The sequence below is a fragment of the Girardinichthys multiradiatus genome, chromosome 14, assembly GCF_021462225.1.
Source record: "Girardinichthys multiradiatus isolate DD_20200921_A chromosome 14, DD_fGirMul_XY1, whole genome shotgun sequence".
Classification (NCBI taxonomy): domain Eukaryota; kingdom Metazoa; phylum Chordata; class Actinopteri; order Cyprinodontiformes; family Goodeidae; genus Girardinichthys; species Girardinichthys multiradiatus.
The window spans coordinates 9,141,620-9,159,963 of record NC_061807.1 but is presented as its reverse complement, the minus strand read 5'-3'; the positions used below and the strand labels follow the sequence as shown (position 1 = coordinate 9,159,963).

At 43.3% G+C, this 18,344-nt stretch overlaps 1 protein-coding gene and 1 long non-coding RNA gene across 6 annotated transcripts in view; one reads left to right on the top strand and one right to left on the bottom strand.

Moving 5' to 3' along the window:
- LOC124880561 overlaps positions 1-18,344 on the top strand; it is a 103,814-nt gene that overhangs the window by 17,902 nt on the left and 67,568 nt on the right. For 4 of the 5 annotated variants that reach the window (XM_047385798.1, XM_047385797.1, XM_047385796.1 and 1 more), the window contains exons 2-4: positions 807-1,148; positions 1,221-1,331; positions 8,631-8,957. The exons of the other annotated variant lie outside the window; for it this stretch is intronic. In XM_047385798.1, coding sequence (XP_047241754.1) covers positions 833-1,148; positions 1,221-1,331; positions 8,631-8,957 — 754 coding nt within the window. In that variant the 5' untranslated portion in view covers positions 807-832. The remainder of the gene's footprint in view (positions 1-806; positions 1,149-1,220; positions 1,332-8,630; positions 8,958-18,344) is intronic. 5 annotated transcript variants of the gene reach the window in all.
- On the bottom strand, positions 11,013-16,026 carry LOC124880646. Its single transcript, XR_007041403.1, has 3 exons — positions 15,979-16,026; positions 11,356-11,426; positions 11,013-11,258 (listed from the first exon to the last, which is right to left on the bottom strand). It is a non-coding gene; the product is annotated as an uncharacterized LOC124880646 (long non-coding RNA).

Below are 18,344 nucleotides of genomic sequence, written 5' to 3'. Positions count from 1 at the left end.
AACCAGCGGGCGAAGTGGGCAACAGAGTCTTTGTAGGCTGTGAGTGAGTCCTGGTCCAAGAGCAGAGCAAGTATGTCTGTGTCATCTGAATATTGAAGTACCTGATCATGGGAGATGGGCTAACGTCCAGGAAGGGACTCAGAACACAGCCTTGTGGTACACCTGTATTGATGATGGTGAAAGATGTGGTGGAGCTGAATCTGACAGCCTGAGGTCTGTTGCTGAGAATGTTGTAGATGAGAGGAGCTGAGATATGAAGACTCTGAAGCTTAGAGATGACCAGATGTTGTTGAATTTTATTAAGAGCAGAACTGAAATCTATGCAGTTCACCCTAGAAAAGACTCCAGGAGTTTCCAGACGTTGAAGGAGGTCATGGAGTAAGCATGCCACTGCATCCTCTGTTCCTGTTTCATCGTTATATGTAAACTGGTAAGAGTCCAGCTGGCTGACAGAAGGAAGGACGGCATTCAGTACCAGATTCTCTTCCACACTCAGCTGGTCCCACTGAGAAGACTCTGTGGTAACGGGTCAAAGCTGTCCAAGTTCTCATAACACACCAGAAGCTGCCAACTCAGCTTTAGATGCCTGATCAGAACCAAGCAGCTCTTGAACTTAGAGATTTAAACAACTCCTCATACTGTTGGTCTCCAGGTTCCACCAGAGAGGACTGTGTTGAAGAGCTTTAATGAACCTTCTTCCAGAACAAGTCCTGTTTGCTCCGTTCTTCTTGCTGACAGCTTATCTTCAGATCTCCTGCAGATGATGATGTTAAATCTGAAACCATCTACTCTATGTGTCCTCACAGTGTCCCAGCAGGACTCAGCTGTGGAAATGTTTGAGGGTCATCAGTTCATCCTGCTGCCCTGTGAGTTTCCCACATTTGACATGGACGACCCCACAGTGGTGTGGAGCCGCTCCAACCTCAGTCCTTCAACCGTCCACCAGCGTCAGCAGGAAGGAGATGACCTGAAGGATCAGAACCAGCTTTACAGAGGCAGAACATCTATGAAGACTGAAGCTCTGAAGACTGGAGATCTCAGCCTGAATCTGACCAACCTGCAGCTGTCTGACAGTGGAACCTACACCTGCACCGTCAGAACCTTTAGAGGAGAACAGAGAGTTGCTGATGTGGAGCTGCTGGTTAAAGGTCAGGAATATAAACAAACACCTGCTGTGGATCCAGGTCAGAGGTCATGATGTTCTTCATGTGTCTCCACAGAACGATTTCCATCCTGGGCCAAAGCTCTCCTGGTTCTCCTTGTTTTCCTGGTTCTGGTTCTAATTGTTGCTGCAGGTCTTTTATATCATTTTCGGTTCTATTTCATGTCAGGTGAGTCTCTAAAACTACATTACCCATAATGCTGATGGTCACTGTCTGATCTCATGTCATTGTCACAAACTTCTCCATGAGGATCCTGAGCAGGACTCTAGAAGCTCCTCTCTGTGTCTCTGAGGAACCTTTTGGTGGTTTCTGGGTCAGATCTCAGCAGCTTCATGTCTCTTTGTCAGGTTGAGGACAAACAGAACCAGAACCTAATGGGTTAGTGACTTAGGATTTTCGTTGTCCAATGAGCTAACCCCTCTCTCCTACTTCCCCATGTCTAAAGGAATTGCTCAATCCAGCTCTCCATCTAACGGGTCCGGACTTCCCTAAACCTGAAAGATCTTACTAAGCAGGTTTACTGAAAGTTCTGTTTAAGCTGGTGTTGGGAAATGACTCGCCTAGCCTCTGACAGCCTTCATACAAAGGTCTCGCCCTTCTTCAACTGGAGGTCCGGGCGACTGAGTAGCCTATCACAGTCATCCACACCTCAACAGTCACTTTTGTTCACAGCTGCTCATTCCCTAATTTACAACTGGCTCTTGGTATGTGGGCTAGGTTAATTTTAGTGGCTCAGCACGAGTCCCAAGGGCGCTGTTTTAACAAACTTGACTAAGGCAACCTATAAAAACCTCCTAAAATATCTTAGAACCAGGCAACAAGACTTTTTACCACCAATGAAAAACCAACAATACAGTGACTCAAATAATTGAATGTCCACAATTTAACTAGAATTTTATATGCTTTCTTTAATTAGTAACGCTTTTGCAGGGGTCAGTAACAGCTTCAATTAGGCAACACAAAATAATTTCAATAATATAAATGAATCAATCAACTCAACCTGTCTTTCCCTGATACTGTAACTAGTGAGTTTGGAGAGGCTTTGAAGACGGAGGCTCATCCATCCACCTGATGGAGACGTTTCTTCTGGTAACAACGAGTGGTTTCTTGAAGGGAATTCGACTTAATCTTCAGTTTTCTTCCTCTAAGTGGCAGGTACTGATGCTCCAGACTTCAATGGTTAAACAGGATCTTTGTTGTTATTTGTCTCTGAAGACAGTAGTTTCCAGAGGCTGAAGAGTTGAAGGAAACCCGGAGACATAAATGAGGTTGATTCAGGACTTCCAGAAGCCTGAAACCTAGAGCAATCAGCTGTTCACTGATCAAGTTCACTTCTGTTGTCTGGATAAAAAGACTTTAGATGAAATCAGATTCTTAATCTTGAGGCACAGTCCTTCTAAGGCAAACGGGTTGATCCTCTTTTTAATGCAGTCGATCAGCTGGGCTGTGTCTCTGTTCCTTTTCCATCTGTAGCGTCTCTCCGATCTTGTTCGCTGGTCTTCTGCGAGGAAACAACCAACTAGTTCTTCTATTCTTGCCCATTTTATAGAGCATTTCCACCAAACTCTTTGTGCTCATTGGCCAGTGGTCGTTGCCATGGCTGTCCCATTGGTCACCCATGACATAAAGTGATCTTTTTCTGGAATTTCCCGAGTCATGTCCATATCAGACATGCCATCATCACCTCAGTCCTGAGCCATCTGCTGGCCTCTTTGACCTGCAACCCCGTAACCAAATGACAAATTTTTTCTCACGAAGAGAAAAAAGTTATTTGCAAAACATAAACTTTTATTTGCGCATGTCAAAAATCTTTGTTTTTGAAGCTCTCTGTTTTTGGTTGAACTCAAAGAATTTTGAGTTCTGGGAACATGAACATCCTGGGTGGGGCCTAAAGACGAACGATGTAAGACGTTTCCCTATTGGTTAGCACTGACTAAAGCGGCAGACTCTGATCCCCCCCACCTCTGAACTTCTGCTCAAACTGCAGGGCTTGCAGCGTCGCTTCAGTGAGGAGACATCAACTCTACAGAAGAAAACTGCGGCCAAGTGAGCAAACAGTCAGAAAAACGCGGTGACGTCAGCCGACACCAGCTCTCAAAGATTAGCGTCGCGTATACAAGGTGCTTTACGGTAATGGAGCAGAAAGGACCCGATCCTGGCAACGGTTGAGAAAATAAGAGGAAAACAGAAAAGTAACCTACAGAACATTTATATTAATTACATTTTTACAACTTTCACATTCATGTTTTATGTAAAAGAATAAATATTTAATAATTTACCGTACAGTTTTGGAGAAATACACAACTCAATGTACCTCAAAATGCTCAACCATTATATGCATTTGTCCCACTTTCAGGAATTTATTTCTTCAAAACCATGAGAGGTGAAAACACAATCTCTTCAGATTATATTAGAGGGTCATCTATATTATAACCAGAATTAGTATTTCATAATTTCACTGTAAAGGTTTGGAGAAATACACAACTACCCCAAGTGTAGTATAAAACAGAGTCCATGTCAGGCAGACGGCATCCCATAATCCTGTGTGTTGTCCTCACAACCCGTGATACTTCCTTCCTCTCCTGTGCAGTTCCCACACCACAGTCATGCTGAGACACAGAGTGCTTTCCACCGTGGCCTGTAGACATCAGTAAGCAGCTGAGGAGATGAAGAAGAGCTGTTGTTGTACCTTCTTCAACAGGCGAGGGGCGTTTCCGGTCCAGGAAAGGTCAGAGCAGATGTGGATACTCTTGCACTTTAAGCTGTCCAGACCACTTCCCAGGATCTCATCAACCTCACCAAAAAAAGAAGCATTTGTGGTACTTTGTTGGGGTAATTGTGTATTTCTCCAGAAACCTACAGTGAAATTATGAAATACTAATTCTGGTTATAATATAGATCAGAATCAGAATCAGCTTTATTGCCAAGTTCGTACATACAAACAAGGAATTTGACTCCGGTACACTTTGCTCTTTTGTTCTGTTTTTGCATTACAGAATATACATATTTACAATGTACAATAGACACATATATAATAAAAAGGTGCATTTGCAACATCTGTATGCTGTTGTTTTGTTCTCTATTGAATGTTCAACAGAGAAACAGCCTGGGGGAAGAAACTGTCTCTGTGGCGGCTGGTTTTAGTGAACAGTGCTCTGTAGCGCCACCTGAAGGTAAAACTCTGAACAGTTTATGTGCAGGGTGTGTGGGGTCTGCAGAGATTTTGGCAGCTCTTTTCTTGACCCTACACCTGTATAAGTCCTGGATGGAGGGAAGGTCAGCCCTGATTATTCTCTCTGCATTCCTGATTATTCGTTGCAGTCTGGACCTGTCCTGTTTTGTGGATGAACCAAACCACACTGAGATGGATGAAGACAGTGTAGAAGATCACCAGCAGCTCCTGTGGAAGGTTGAACTTCTTGAGTTGCCTCAGGAAGTACAGTCTCTGGTGGACCTTCTTTCAAACAGTGTCTATGTGTGAAGACCATCTCAGGTCCTCAGAGATGGTGGTTCCTAAGAACCTGAAGTGGTCCACGGCCGATACAGTGTTGTTGAGGATGGTGAGGGGGGTGTATGGGGGTGGTGTTCTCCGAAAGTCCACCGCCATTTCCACAGTCTTGAGTGGGTTGAGTTCCAGGTAGTTCTGACCACACCAGTGTACCAGCCGATCCACCTGCTGTCTGTATGCAGACTCATCACTGTCCTGGATCAGTCCAATGACAGTGGTGTCATCTGCAAACTTAAGGAGTTTCACGGACGAGTCCGATGAGGTGCAGTCATTTGTGTACAGAGAGAAGAGAAGTGGGGATAGAACACACCCCTGGGGGACACCAGTACTTATTGATCTGGATTGGGAGAAGATGCTCCCCAGTCTCACCTGCTGCTGTCGGTCTGTCAGGAAGCTGTTAATCCACTGACAGGTGGAGGCTGGGACGTTGAGCTGTGTGAGCTTCTGGTGGAGGATGTCTGGTATGATAGTGATGAAGGCCGAGCTGAAGTCTACAAACAGGATCCTGGCGTACGTCCCTGGAAGGTCGAGGTGTTGCAGGATGAAGTGTAGACCTAAGTTAACAGCATCATCTGCCGACCTGTTTGCTCGGTAAGCAAACTGCAGGGGGTCCAGCAGGGGGCCTGTGATGTCTTTCAGGTGCTTCAACACCAGCCACTCAAAGGATTTCATGACCACAGACGTCAGGGCTACAGGCCTGTAGTCATTTAATCCTAGGATGGTGGGTTTCTTGGGAACTGGGATGATGGTGGATCGTTTGAGGCAGGAGGGGACCTCACATTTCTCCAGTGACTTGATGAAGATCCTTGTGAAGATCGGAGCGAGTTGATTTGCACAGGCTTTCAGACATGATGGGGAGACGTTATCAGTTCCTTCAGCTTTCTTTGTTTTCATGCGCTGAAAGAGCCTGTTTACATCTTCCTCGGAGATCTTTAGTGCAGGCAGAGGATCTGAAGGTAGGGGGTTGGTTGTTTTACGGGTCAAATTTGTTCCTGAATGGGATGTAGAGGAGATGGTTTGAGGTGTGAATGGCTTCTTGTCATGTCTGCAGTAGAAGCCATTCAGACGGTTGGCCAGGAGACGACTCTGTTCAGGATGGGTGGAGGGGCTCTTGTAGGCAGTCAGGTTTCTCAGACCAGTCCATACAGCTGAAGTGTCACCAGTAGAAAGGATGTTCTTCAGCTTCTCACTGTAGCTTCTCTTAGCTGCTTTGATCTCTTTTGTTAGTTTGTTCCTGGCCTGCCTGTACCGCGCCCAATCTCCACTGCTGTGAGCTTCTTCCTTTTCCCTGCGCAGATTCCTGAGGTGTGGAGTAAACCATGGCTTATTGTTCCCAAAGGTGCAGAAGGTCTTGGTCTGCTCACACATGTCCTCACAGAAACTGATGTATGATGTCACCACATCAGTTAGTTGGTTTAAGTCAGTGGCTGAAGTTTCAAAAACAGTCCAGTCTGTGCATTCAAAGCAGGCCTGTAGCATCTGCTTTGATTCCTCAGTCCACTTCTTAACAGTGTGAACCTTGGGTTTGGAAGCTCTTAGTCTCTGTCTGTAGGTTGGGATGAGGTGGATTAGATAATGATCTGAAAAACCCAGAGCAGCCCTGGTAACAGCATGATATGAGTCCTTTAAAGCTGTGTAACAATGGTCCAGTGTGTTTTTGTCTCTGGTAGGACACTTAATATGCTGTCTGTATTTGGGGAGTTCATTTGAGAGGTTTTCTCTGTTAAAATCTCCCAGTATTATGATGAAAGAGTCTGTGTATTTTTTCTCCAGGTCTGTAATCAGCTCAGCAAGATGTTTTTCAGCAGCAGAAGTGCAGCCATGTGGTGGAAAATATGAGCTGATTATTATAAACGAGGAAAACTCTCTCGGTGAATAAAACATAAATAAACAGATTATGGAAAATGACTCCAGATCAGGACTACATGTTTTTCCAGCACTTTTACGTCTCTGCACCAACCTTCATTTATATAAAAGCAGATTCTGCCTCCTCGCCTTTTCCCCAATAGCTCCGCGCTGCGATCCGCTCTGAACAGCTGGAAGTCCGGCATCAACAGTGCTCGGTCCGGGATGTTTTCACTTAGCCATGTCTCAGTAAAGCAGAGAAGCGCTGATCCGTGGAGGTCTGAGTTTTTACCGGTGAGAAGAAGCAACTAGTCCATCTTGTTTAGAGAGCGGACATTTGCCATGTGGATTGAAGGCAGTGGTGTACGAAGTCCTCTTTAGCGGAGCTTTACCAGCGCGCCAGCATGCTTTCCCCTCCAACGTTTTCAGCGCAGAATCCCGTATAGAGCTGCAGTTCTGCTTGCCAGGAGCTCAGTGAACCTCGGATCGATAAAAGATGGTGAAAAAATCCCAAGAGAGGACTTTCTGATGTTGAGAAGTTCCTCTCTACTGAATGAGACCACAGGATTGTGGCTTGAAAAACATAAAAACACACAAAATACAAAAACAAAGAGAGAGCGAATCTCCGAGGCTGCCATTGTCAGCGCCATCTTTTTTATATGACCCTCTAATATAATCTGAAGAGATTGTGTTGTCACCTCTCATGGTTTTGGAGAAATAAATTCTTGAAAGTGGGACAAATGCATATAATGGTTGAGCATTTTGAGGTACATTGAGTTGTGTATTTCTCCAAAACTGTACGGTAAATTATTAAATATTTATTCTTTTACATAAAACATGAATGTGAAAGTTGTAAAAATGTAATTAATATAAATGTTCTGTAGGTTACTTTTCTGTTTTCCTCTTATTTTCTCAACCGTTGCCAGGATCGGGTCCTTTCTGCTCCATTACCGTAAAGCACCTTGTATGTGTGACGCTAATCTTTAAGAGAGAGCTGGTGTCGGCTGACGTCACCGCGTATTTCTGACTGTTTGCTCACTTGACCGCAGTTTTCTTCTGTACAGTTGATGTCTCCTCACTGAAGCGACGCTGCAAGCCCTGCAGTTTGAGCAGAAGTTCAGAGGTGGGGGGGATCAGAGTCTGCTGCTTTAGTCAGTGCTAACCAATAGGAAAACGTCTTACAGCGTTCGTCTTTAAGCTCCGCCCAGGATGTTCATGTTCCCAGAACTCAAAATTCTTTGAGTTCAACCAAAAACAGAGAGCGTCAAAACCAAAAGAGCGAGAGTCGTAACCAAAGATTTTTGACCTGCGCAAATAAACGTTTATGTTTTGCAAATAACTTTTTTCTCTTCATGAGAAAAAATGAGTTATTTTAATCAAAAAAAGTTTTTTCAAACAATTTTTTTTTTCTCCCCAAAATAAAATATTCTATTTTTTTTATTTTTATAATTGTTACAACTCTGAAAGTTTTGATCACAACTTAATATTTTTTGATTGAGATTAGTTTTTTTCTGATTGAATAATATTGAGACAAATTTACCTACATATATTTCTTACATCAGTGCTGCTCAAACTTTTAGTTACAGCGTTCACTTCATTTACAGTTTAAAACCATTACTTCATTCTTTTTATTCATGCTTCACAAATGATTAACGTTTGCTGTCAGTCAGCAGCTGATTCCCAGATCTTCATCAGAAGCTGGACAGATATCTCTGACCTGATGCTTCCATCATGGTTCATGAACTCAGGATCTCAGAGGGTTCTCAGCTCTCTGATCATCATCTGCTCCACAATCTTCTCACTCATCCATCCATCTGATTGGTTCCTTAGTAGTTTCTGACTCCTTCTTTGGTAGCTCCTCCAAATGTCCTGAAGAAGAAAATACGTCTTCATCAGAAACTGGTTTAAACTGGTTTCTGTCAGACAGAAGACAGACGTCAGGTGAGCTCAGGTCACCTGGTTGGTCCACGTCCTCAAACAACCTGCTGGACCTTCTTCATCCTGAGAGTCCTCCACCAACATGAGACTCAGAGACAAGGAGGAGACAGTCATGTGACCATCAGACCTCCTGCTGCTGTCTGTCCAACTCATCTTGTCCTTTGTTGTCCTCTCAGATTACAAGGTGGAGGTGGATTCAGGGGTGGAGTCTGTCCTGCTGCCCTGCAGAACCACAGTTCACCTGCCTGGAGATGCTAAGGTGGAGTGGATAAACAAGGAAAGAGATAAGGTCCATGTGTATGAGAACGGTTCTGATCATCCTGAAGAACAGAACCAGTTCTACAGAACCAGAACCAAGATGAATGAAGACCTGCTGAGAACTAGAGACCTCAGTCTGACTCTGAAACATCCCACAGATGGAGACAGTAACATCTACACCTGCATCGTCTCCAGCAGGGAGGGAAACATCCTGATGAAGAAACAAGTTCATCTCCAGGTCAAAGGTCAGTGGTTTAAATCTGATGTTGTTGTATTTTTCCAATCAGCTGATTAGTTGTGATCAATAGTGATCAGAGGCTCATTAGAAGGTGGAAGAGTCAAAGTAAATGTGATGTAATGAGTGCAGCATGTTTCCATAGCAACACATTAGAATGATGAAGATGAGGAACCAGTGCAGGAGGCAGAGGTCCAGTCCAGACAGGGACCAGTTTCCAGCTCCAGGTTTTCATCACTTCTCATGACAAACACTAATCTGATCAATGGAAGCTTTGGTGGGACTGAAGAAGCAGCTGGACGCTTTGACTCGGGACCATTTCCACTGCTGGAGAAACGGGTTTGGGTTCAGAACCGACAGACGGATCAGAAGAGAAACATCAGCATTTAAGTTCCTGCAGCTTTAGAACCAGAACCGCTGGTTTCACATCTGACAGGAACATTTGTCCTGAAATCAGCAGAACCAACATCACATCAAGATTTGCTGCATTTCTCACTAAATTCACATGATAGCAGAAGAACTGAGGCCCAGGTTCTGATAGGTTCTTCCAAGGGAACTGTTTGGATCAGCACAGGAACATTTCTATCTGGTTCTCATTAACTAGTTGGACCTCCAACAGTAATCAGATGTTTGTGTTTCATCAGTGGAACCAGAGAACCACTCGGTACCAACAGGTGAGTCCACAGAGTCCAGAGAAGATCTCAGAGATTACATGATGAAAGCAACCAGAACCAGAGGTGACTCATGGCTCGGTTCTACTGACAAAATGTTGCTCATTTAAACAAGTCCTCTACTGCTGAAGGTCTGACAGAACCAAACTGAACTGGTCCTCAAGATTCTGTCACAAACACACAGAACCTCATCCTGATTGGTCCACCAACTCACGCTGCTTATTATGGGATGTTGATGGCTGGGAGTTCATCTGGACTGGAGTTCCAGGTCCAAAGTAACTGGAAAACAGCTATTTTGGATAATATTTAATTGGGAATGAAGTTCCAAAAGAAGCTGAGTACAGGAAGGTGGTGGACCTCTTTGTGGCATGGTGTGGAAACAATCATCTCATCTTGAACGTGGCTAAAACAAAGGAGATGATTGTAGATTTTAAGAGAAACAGGAATAAGTCAAAAACTATTTCTATCCTGGGAGAAGAAGAGGAGGTGGTGGAGGAGTATAAATACCTCGATGTTTACCTGGACAAGCAGTCTACAAGAAGTGTAGATGGTGTTTGCAGCAAGATGCTGTGTATCTTCTACAACTCCTTGGTTCCACTGGATGTAGAAAGGGTGTGGATCACCACGCCTTCGCAGCTGATTGCAGTAACTCTAGTTCAGGTCCAGTCAAAACTGTTCCACCCGGTGCGCCACGGTGTATTTCTGAAGCGTCCCACATGTGCCGGCGTTCGCCTCTTCTCTAATGCCCCTTTTCCAGTGGTTCGATTTGGCCCTACTCGACTCCACTCGGCTCGCTTTGCAAGCGTTTCTATTACAGTTTTTTCCGTACTGCTACCTACTTTTTTGGTCCCTGCTCCTGAGCAGGTACAACCGGGGCTGAATCGGGACTACGTGTGATGTGACCAGACTGATTTCGCTGATAGGCCGTGGGAGGAGGAGACATGAGAAGGTTTTCATTGAGACAGTTCAGGTAAAAGTTAATAAAACTCAGGAACAACTATAATAATATTAAAGACCACAGTGGCCAGAGCAGGACATGAATGTAATTTTACCATTTACGGGTCATAAACCATGACTGAGGGCTGACAGAAAAGAAAAAGGACAAAAACTGTCATAAAGCCCAAAACTGTAACTTCTTCAGGCAAACTTTGGAGCTTCCAAAGACAGCAGCGTCTCTCCTCTCTGCTTCTCCTACCACAGCCCCTCGCATCAGAACCTCTGAGCTTTATTTTATAAGTTCTTGTTGGGCTGTGGTCCAGATTATTATCCCAGTGGATCATTTTAGACATAAAACACAAATAAGACATTCTTGTATATACATTAATACAAACATTAGTATTTAGTTTATTTATGTTTTTATTTACTATTTATTTTTTATCATTTCACGCAGATTACTTTAATGTAACACAGTAACATTAATAGCAGCACAGCCTCTACACTTATGGCTGGAGGCGGGGCTTCAGTCGCCATAGCTTCAGCCGTTGGGGGTCAGTGGAAACACAACAGGTACCGTACCGAGTAGAGCCAAACCCAGTGGTGCAGAACCTCAACGGCTAAAACGAGCCAGTGGAAAAGGGGCATAAAATACGCAGCTGTTGTATTTTTGCCACATGCCGCACCAGATTGTCCAGGCAGGAAGTCTGTTCATGAAAAGCAAAGTGGATCCGGTCGAGTTTACAAGTAAAAGACAACATGTGCAGACTTTGGATCGCGTTTTTGAAACGTCAGCGTCATTACCTGTGGCTCCAGCACCAAGTCATCATAGGATCTCACTCGATGCTTGTAACCATGGACGACGAGACATTTATCTATGAGGTGGAAAAACACACCATTTTATATGACATCGCATCCCTTTTATAAAGATAACTGCAGGAAAGAGAAACTATGGGCTGAAATTTACAAGAAATTCCGTATTGACATCGTATAACAAGTTAAACATATTATTTTCGCCCCATTTTAAATGCTGCATGAGTTATCTTCTACTTTTTATCTAGTTTATTATTCTATTTAAAGCCAGCATGTACACTACTATCACGCGATGACGCAATCCTTGCGTGATCACAGTCCAACCGCGCAGAGTCGCTCTGCTCTGAAAACGCTCCTGGTGGAACAGGTGCCTGGCAGCAGCACCGCCTCCACTTCCAGTGGAACCGAGGGGTAAGTCTAGAAGATAAGCATCAGACCCAGGGACCTCAAACAGCTCAACAAGCAGATAAAGAAGGCTGACTCTGTTCTGGGGACTCCTCTGGAACCTCTGGAGATCATAGTTTAAAAGAAAGATTTTTCATAAAATGAAGAACATTACTCTCAGCATCATCTTCATCAGACTCTTGTACAACAACTGTGTCTTCAGTCAGAGGCTTCTTCAGGACGGCTCTTTGAAGAAACTTGCATCAAGAACATTTAATTTCCCTTTGGTATAAATTAAAGTATTTTTGAATTGAATCTGCAGAACCTTTCTGTTACCTTCTGCTCTCATCTTCTTCTGGCCTTCAGCTTTCTACACAAACAGTCAATAAAGTGATGAAGAGCTGCTGCTGCTGCTGTCTCTACAGCTCATCTTCCTCTTTGTTGTTCTCTCAGTCTGTCAGGTGGAGGTGGAGGAGGGGGCGGAGTCTGTCCTGCTGCCGTTCACAACAACACCTGAGCTGCCAGGAGATGCTGTAGTGTGGTGGTGGGACAGTAAAGACAGGAAGGTCCATATGTATATGAGCAGTTCTAATCTGCCTGAGGAACAGCACCAGTTCTACAGAAACAGAACAAAGATGAATGAAGACCTGCTGAAAACTGGAGACCTCAGTCTGGTTCTGAGACGTCCCACAGATGGAGACAGTGGAGAGTACAGATGTAGAGTCTGGAGGAAGGGAAAAGTTCTGAGAGAGAAAACGGTCCAGCTCAAAGTTAAAGGTTTGTTTTTTTGGTCTGTGCAACCGTCTGTCTTTCAGCTTTCTACACAATCAGTCAATAAAGTGATGAAGAGCTGCTGCTGCTGCTGTCTCTACAGCTCATCTTCCTCTTTGTTGTTCTCTCAGACTGTCAGGTGGAGGTGGAGGAGGGGGCGGAGTCTGTCCTGCTGCCGTTCAGAACAACACCTGAGCTGCCAGGAGATGCTAGAGTGAAGTGGAGGGACAATAAAGAGAATATAGTCCACGTGTATATGAGCGGTTCTGATAATCATGAAGAACAGAACCGGTTCTACAGAACCAGAACAAAAATGAATGAAGACCTGCTGAAAACTGGAGACCTCAGTCTGGTTCTGAGACGTCCCACAGAGAGAGACAGTGGAGAGTACAGATGTGACGTCTACAGCAAGAACATCAGGAGACGGAAAACAGTTCAGCTCAAAGTCAAAGGTTTGTCTCTTGGTCCATCTATCTTCTGTCCATCTGTCTTCTGACTGACTGTCTTCTGTCTCCTCAGCAGCAACAGTTCCGGTCCAGAACCAACCGGAGGACATCAGGACCAGAACCAGCTCCACAGATCCCACTCCTCTGATGGCTGATCAATCAGTCTGATCAGTTTGTTGATCCATCTTTGATTACTGATCCAATCTGACTTTGGATCAGAGAGAAGATCTCAGTGAAGGTTCTGATGGATCATCAAAGGAACCTTGATCCAGTCTGCAGACCTTGATCAGTATTGATTATAGAGAACTTGAAGCCTTTTCAGGTAGAAGAACCGTCAGTAACCAGGAGGACAAGTTCTTTATATACAGATGGTTTATTTACCCAGCGTTGCCATCGTGAAAACTAATGAAATAAAAATTGCATTTAGGAACAAAACAATTCCTAAACAGGAACCAATAATTCCTTTATTATACATTCAATAAACTTCAATCACTTAGACCTCATGTAGCATGCTTTATAATAACACTGAACAATATAAACCTAGTAGGCTACATGTTAAGTTTACAAACATAAAAGGTGTCATCACTTTTACATGGAAACTCAAATTAACAGAGACACCTTGAACACATCTCATTGACTGCTGTAAATGAGCGGATAAAAAAACTGAACTTAACACATAACTTCACCATAATACTTGACATGAATCTCTTATACTTGACTTAAGCCCTATATGAAGACGGTGAAATGCAGAAACCCACGATAAGCAGAGTCCTTTCTTGGTTGTGCCACACTTTGAAGAGTCCGTACTGAACATTACTTCCACTGAGTTCTGGAACAAATGTGTTAACGTTACAAATATTTGTTGCAAACATACGAAGAAGAGCTTTGAACAAATTCACTGTCAGTAACAGTTTGTGCGGCAATCATTTTAAAGTTAATAAAAGTTATCAGGGGTCACTAAAGGTCATCCAACATGCAAAGTTCAGCTGTTTTTCTAGATGCAGGCCTTTCATTTGTTCAACGTGATTCCACCACTGGCATCGTTTTCTACAGTATTAATGATATTAACTGTAGGCTCGCGCCCTGATCTGATGAACACGTTTAACTGAGGGTTTTATGGCTTTGTTGCAGCTTGATTTATTGGTTTATCAGCAGGACATACAGCAAAGACAAGCAAAGAAGCTTTAACTTCTTACTCTGTTCATAGTCCTGCATGGAAGAAGATCATTTATGTACTTTATTTACATGTCCAATGATTTTGTCTGTCAATATGCAGAATAAATATTTGTTTAGAAGTAACATTGATTTCTTTTAATTAACTCATGATAGGAACATATGTATAAGCCAATGGGGCTGGGTACTGTTAAGAACCTGACAATTCAATTTGATTTTGATTCTTTGGGTCACAATTCGATTCAATATCGATTTAATTCAATATTGATTCAAATGCTTCAATATTGAATTAGTAATAAGTAGAAGTACACAAACAATTCATTAGAGTATCTGCTCATAGTTTTCAGATTTATTCATTTTTCTACTTATATGAACATCCATCGTATACAGTCCTTTAACATTGCATAAGTCCACATAAAATAGCAATAAATGTGTTCTGAGTTTGGCACACCATGGAAATATGTGCTAATAATCACGCAGCTAAATTTGATTAAAAACACCGCTAAGCATATAGAAATTAGGTCTCATAAGTTATAAAACAATAAGATTTCTCAGCTCTGAAACGCTGGGGGCGTGTCCACCGGAGGCGCTTAAACCACGCCCACATGCAGGAGCGTTCCCGCCTCCATGAGGAGGCGTCATAACAGACTGCTGTTCACTGATTGGCCAGGAGAAATGAGAGGCTTTTTCAGGAGGTAGTGCTGGAAAAAGTTAATAAAACTCAACAGGACCACAATGGCCGGAGTGGGTCAAACCCAAATATAATTTTTCTATTTAATCATAAACCAGCCTGAAGGCTGAAAGAATAGAATCACACATCAGCTTTCTGAGCAGGTAGGGGGCGCTGTAGTTAATAACATCCTAAACCAGCTGATCACACATAAAATCAGCTGTTCAGACGCACAAACAAAACCACCATGAAACAGTGGGTTTGGATCGGACATTTATTGATGGTCCGAACCAGCGTCTGCAGGAGGAGGGAGCAGGCAGAGAGCAGCTGCCTGTAATCAGACTGTATGCATCGGGTCAAACTGTAGGAAGACCCGCTGAATCAATGGAGCGCGAAGATCCAACATCCAACCTAAAACTGCCTTCACCGTGGTCAGAAGTCCCTGGTTCTGGTCTTTAAAGTCCTGGTCCTCCTGATTGCCATGGCTGAGACAAGAACTTTCTCATGTCATGACCCAATCAAGCCAAAGAGGCAACAAACAACAACCAGAATGAAGTTAATTAACAGTATTTATTGTTACACAGATAAGAGGGTTTCCCGTTACTTTTACCCATTTGTTGTCAATCCGATGATGTTCAACCCAAATTTAAACACCACTTCAGGCGGACAAACCCGCATAAACCACTACAATGCTCACTGCAGACTTAAGATGCACTCGATTCACTGCAAAACGATCACATGCAATCCAAACTCAAGATCACACCAAACAGGATCGGGTCTCAGATATTTAGGATTAACAGCGTCATGGGATACAAGTATTCAGGAAGTGACCCCAGAACAAACAGAGAACAAAACAAACAAAATAAATGGAAGGTTGTTAGCCCGCCCTCACAAGCACTAAAAGGAGACAAACAATCCAAACTGGGCGGACTAACAAAAGAGAAAATCAAAGGACAGCAGGAAGCAGTGATAAAACTGCATGGTATAAACCAGCACTCTAAAGTCAACCTTGATGTAGTAGATCTGGTGCAGCCCTGCGGCATCAAACAACCACACGCCCAGGTAACGCTACCACCAGAACATCATCAATAATGCGGCCCTGTAGAAAACACCATGTCAGCACAGACTTATTAAGAAGATCCATTTAAAACAATTTTCCTCCAAACCTACCACAGCCAGCAAACTTTGGAACACGTGGGCCCAACACACACCTGGTCTCACACACAGGAAGTTAACACTTGGCCAGCACCCTTTCAGCTTCCCTTTTATGGAGGCTCAAGCTGTGGAGGCTGCGACACCTGGTGGTGCCACCTGTTACAATCATAAAGCCCAACATGTTAACTTCTTCAGGTAAACTCTGGAGCTTCACCATCCAGACAGCAGCGTCTCTCCTATCTGCTTCTCCTGCCACCTGCCCTTCAAAATAAAACTCCTCAGCCTTATTTTATATCATTCTAGCTGGGCTGTGGTTCAGATCATTATCCCAGTGGATCCATTTAAAAATAGAAAACATATAAAAGACATTCTTGCATATTCAATAATACAAACATTATTAGTATTTAGTTTATCTATGTTAATGTGACAATGTGACTCAGTAACGTTAAAGCAGCGCAGCAACCTGACGCCTGGAGGCGGAGCTTCAGCCGCCATATCTTCAACCATCAGCAGGTCCATGGAAACCCAACAGTTACCATACGGAGTAGAGACGGACCGAGCCGAGCCGATCCGAACCGAGCTGATCCGGCTAAAACGAGCCAGTGGAAAACGGGGAAATGTTTGCGAAGGTTGGCTGCTGCTACCCTGCAGATTGTGGCATCCAAGGAAGAATCATGAAAGAGGTCAATAAGGCATAATTAGTTCGCTATCTGCGACTCGCAAGTGAGCGAGAGAACCACCGAGGCTTCCGTACTTTACGTTTTTATACCACTGAAGCAGCAGCCCTTCAGCTTATCCCCACAAAATCCTGAACCACAGAAATCTAGAAACCCAAATCGAATTCTAACTTCACAATAAAAATCTCAATGGTTGGGAGACGTTTTAGAAGAAGACATTCATGTCATTTATAATGTGTTTAGAGAGCAAATAGATCACAATAGGAAAGAATAGTTTTATAATTTAATGGTTAAACAGTTAGTTTCAAACCCACTGTGGGGGTTGTTATAGAAGCAAAATAATAAAAATGAGCAGAAATATCCACGCTCCTCAGATAGAAAATGAGGGTCTTGAAGCGTGGGTCTAGAACTGAAGCTATGGAGAGGTCCTCCTTCAAGCCTCTGTACCTTCAGATAAAACATAAAATATTACAATAAATCTTATCTATGATGATAGCATTTTTATAAAGCAGTTGGTAGTGTATAGCAAAAAGAAAAAACTATGTAAATTAAACAGGCCTTACAATGTCAGCATGATGGGGAACAATATCTATCTTTTCTGGAGATCCTGATCATCTCCTTCACCATCACAGAGTCATTTGGGGCTGGTTGCATCTCCTGCAGAAGTCTTGTTCTCAGTGGTTCCGTGAGAGACAGAGTTGGGGTGTCTTCCTGAGAAATCACCAAGGTGGTTTTCTTTAGTGGCTTCAGAGCCTTTGCAGCATCCTCTGCTGCTGTTACGTCTGTCTCTGTAGGTTCACAGATCTTTTTCCTGCCTCCAAACCTCAGGGTCCAGTAGTGGAGCTTCTTGCTGCTATAAAAATATCTCCAGCACGTTAAACGCACTGTTCCAATGTTTTGCTACATCAGTTATTAGTTTATGCCGTGGGAGTTCCAGCAACTTCTTCTTCTTCTTGAGTGCATGGCTGGCCAGTAGTGATGGGTAGACGAGGCGTCATGAAGCATTTCGACACATTGCCACATTTTATTGAAACTGTGTCACTGAATACTGACTTCTGCTGCACCTTAAAAATCCCTGCAGGCAACCTAGTTGACAGACTCAACTGACACTGAGTTGATGATCTTGTACACAATAGTATAATCTAAGTCATTGTATGTTATATTGTATAATTTCATATCTTCATTTAAATTTAAAATATCTTGGATATTTTTAGATACAGTCAATAAATAATGTGAACACGTATCATAACGTAAAAATCTAAGTGTTGTGAATGAGGATGCTTGTGGACTGGGATTTTTTAAACAAATTTTTATTCAAAAAAATAAGTTTTTCCAACGTTTTAAAATAGAGTCTGTTACGTTTTTTTTGATAGAACTTCTCTGGCTGTAGAAAACACCCGCTCACACGGCACAGATGAGGCTGGAATGCAGAGAAATTGTAAGGAAAGGTCCAGAAGAGGTTTGGATAGATTGTCTTTTGGTTGTCCCAGTATCTCTCAGGATCCTGGGACCTGGCGTTATTGCCCTCTGCCAGGTATCTCTGCTCCTCCTGGATGGCAACAGCTGTGGCACTTTTGGTCTGCCTGCCCACTTCGATGTAGAGATGTTGCCAAAGGTTATCTAAAAAATAATAAATTAGCTTTTTAGTACATGATTTCCAAACAACAACAAACAAATAATGCTGAATATCATGCCTGAAGTGGG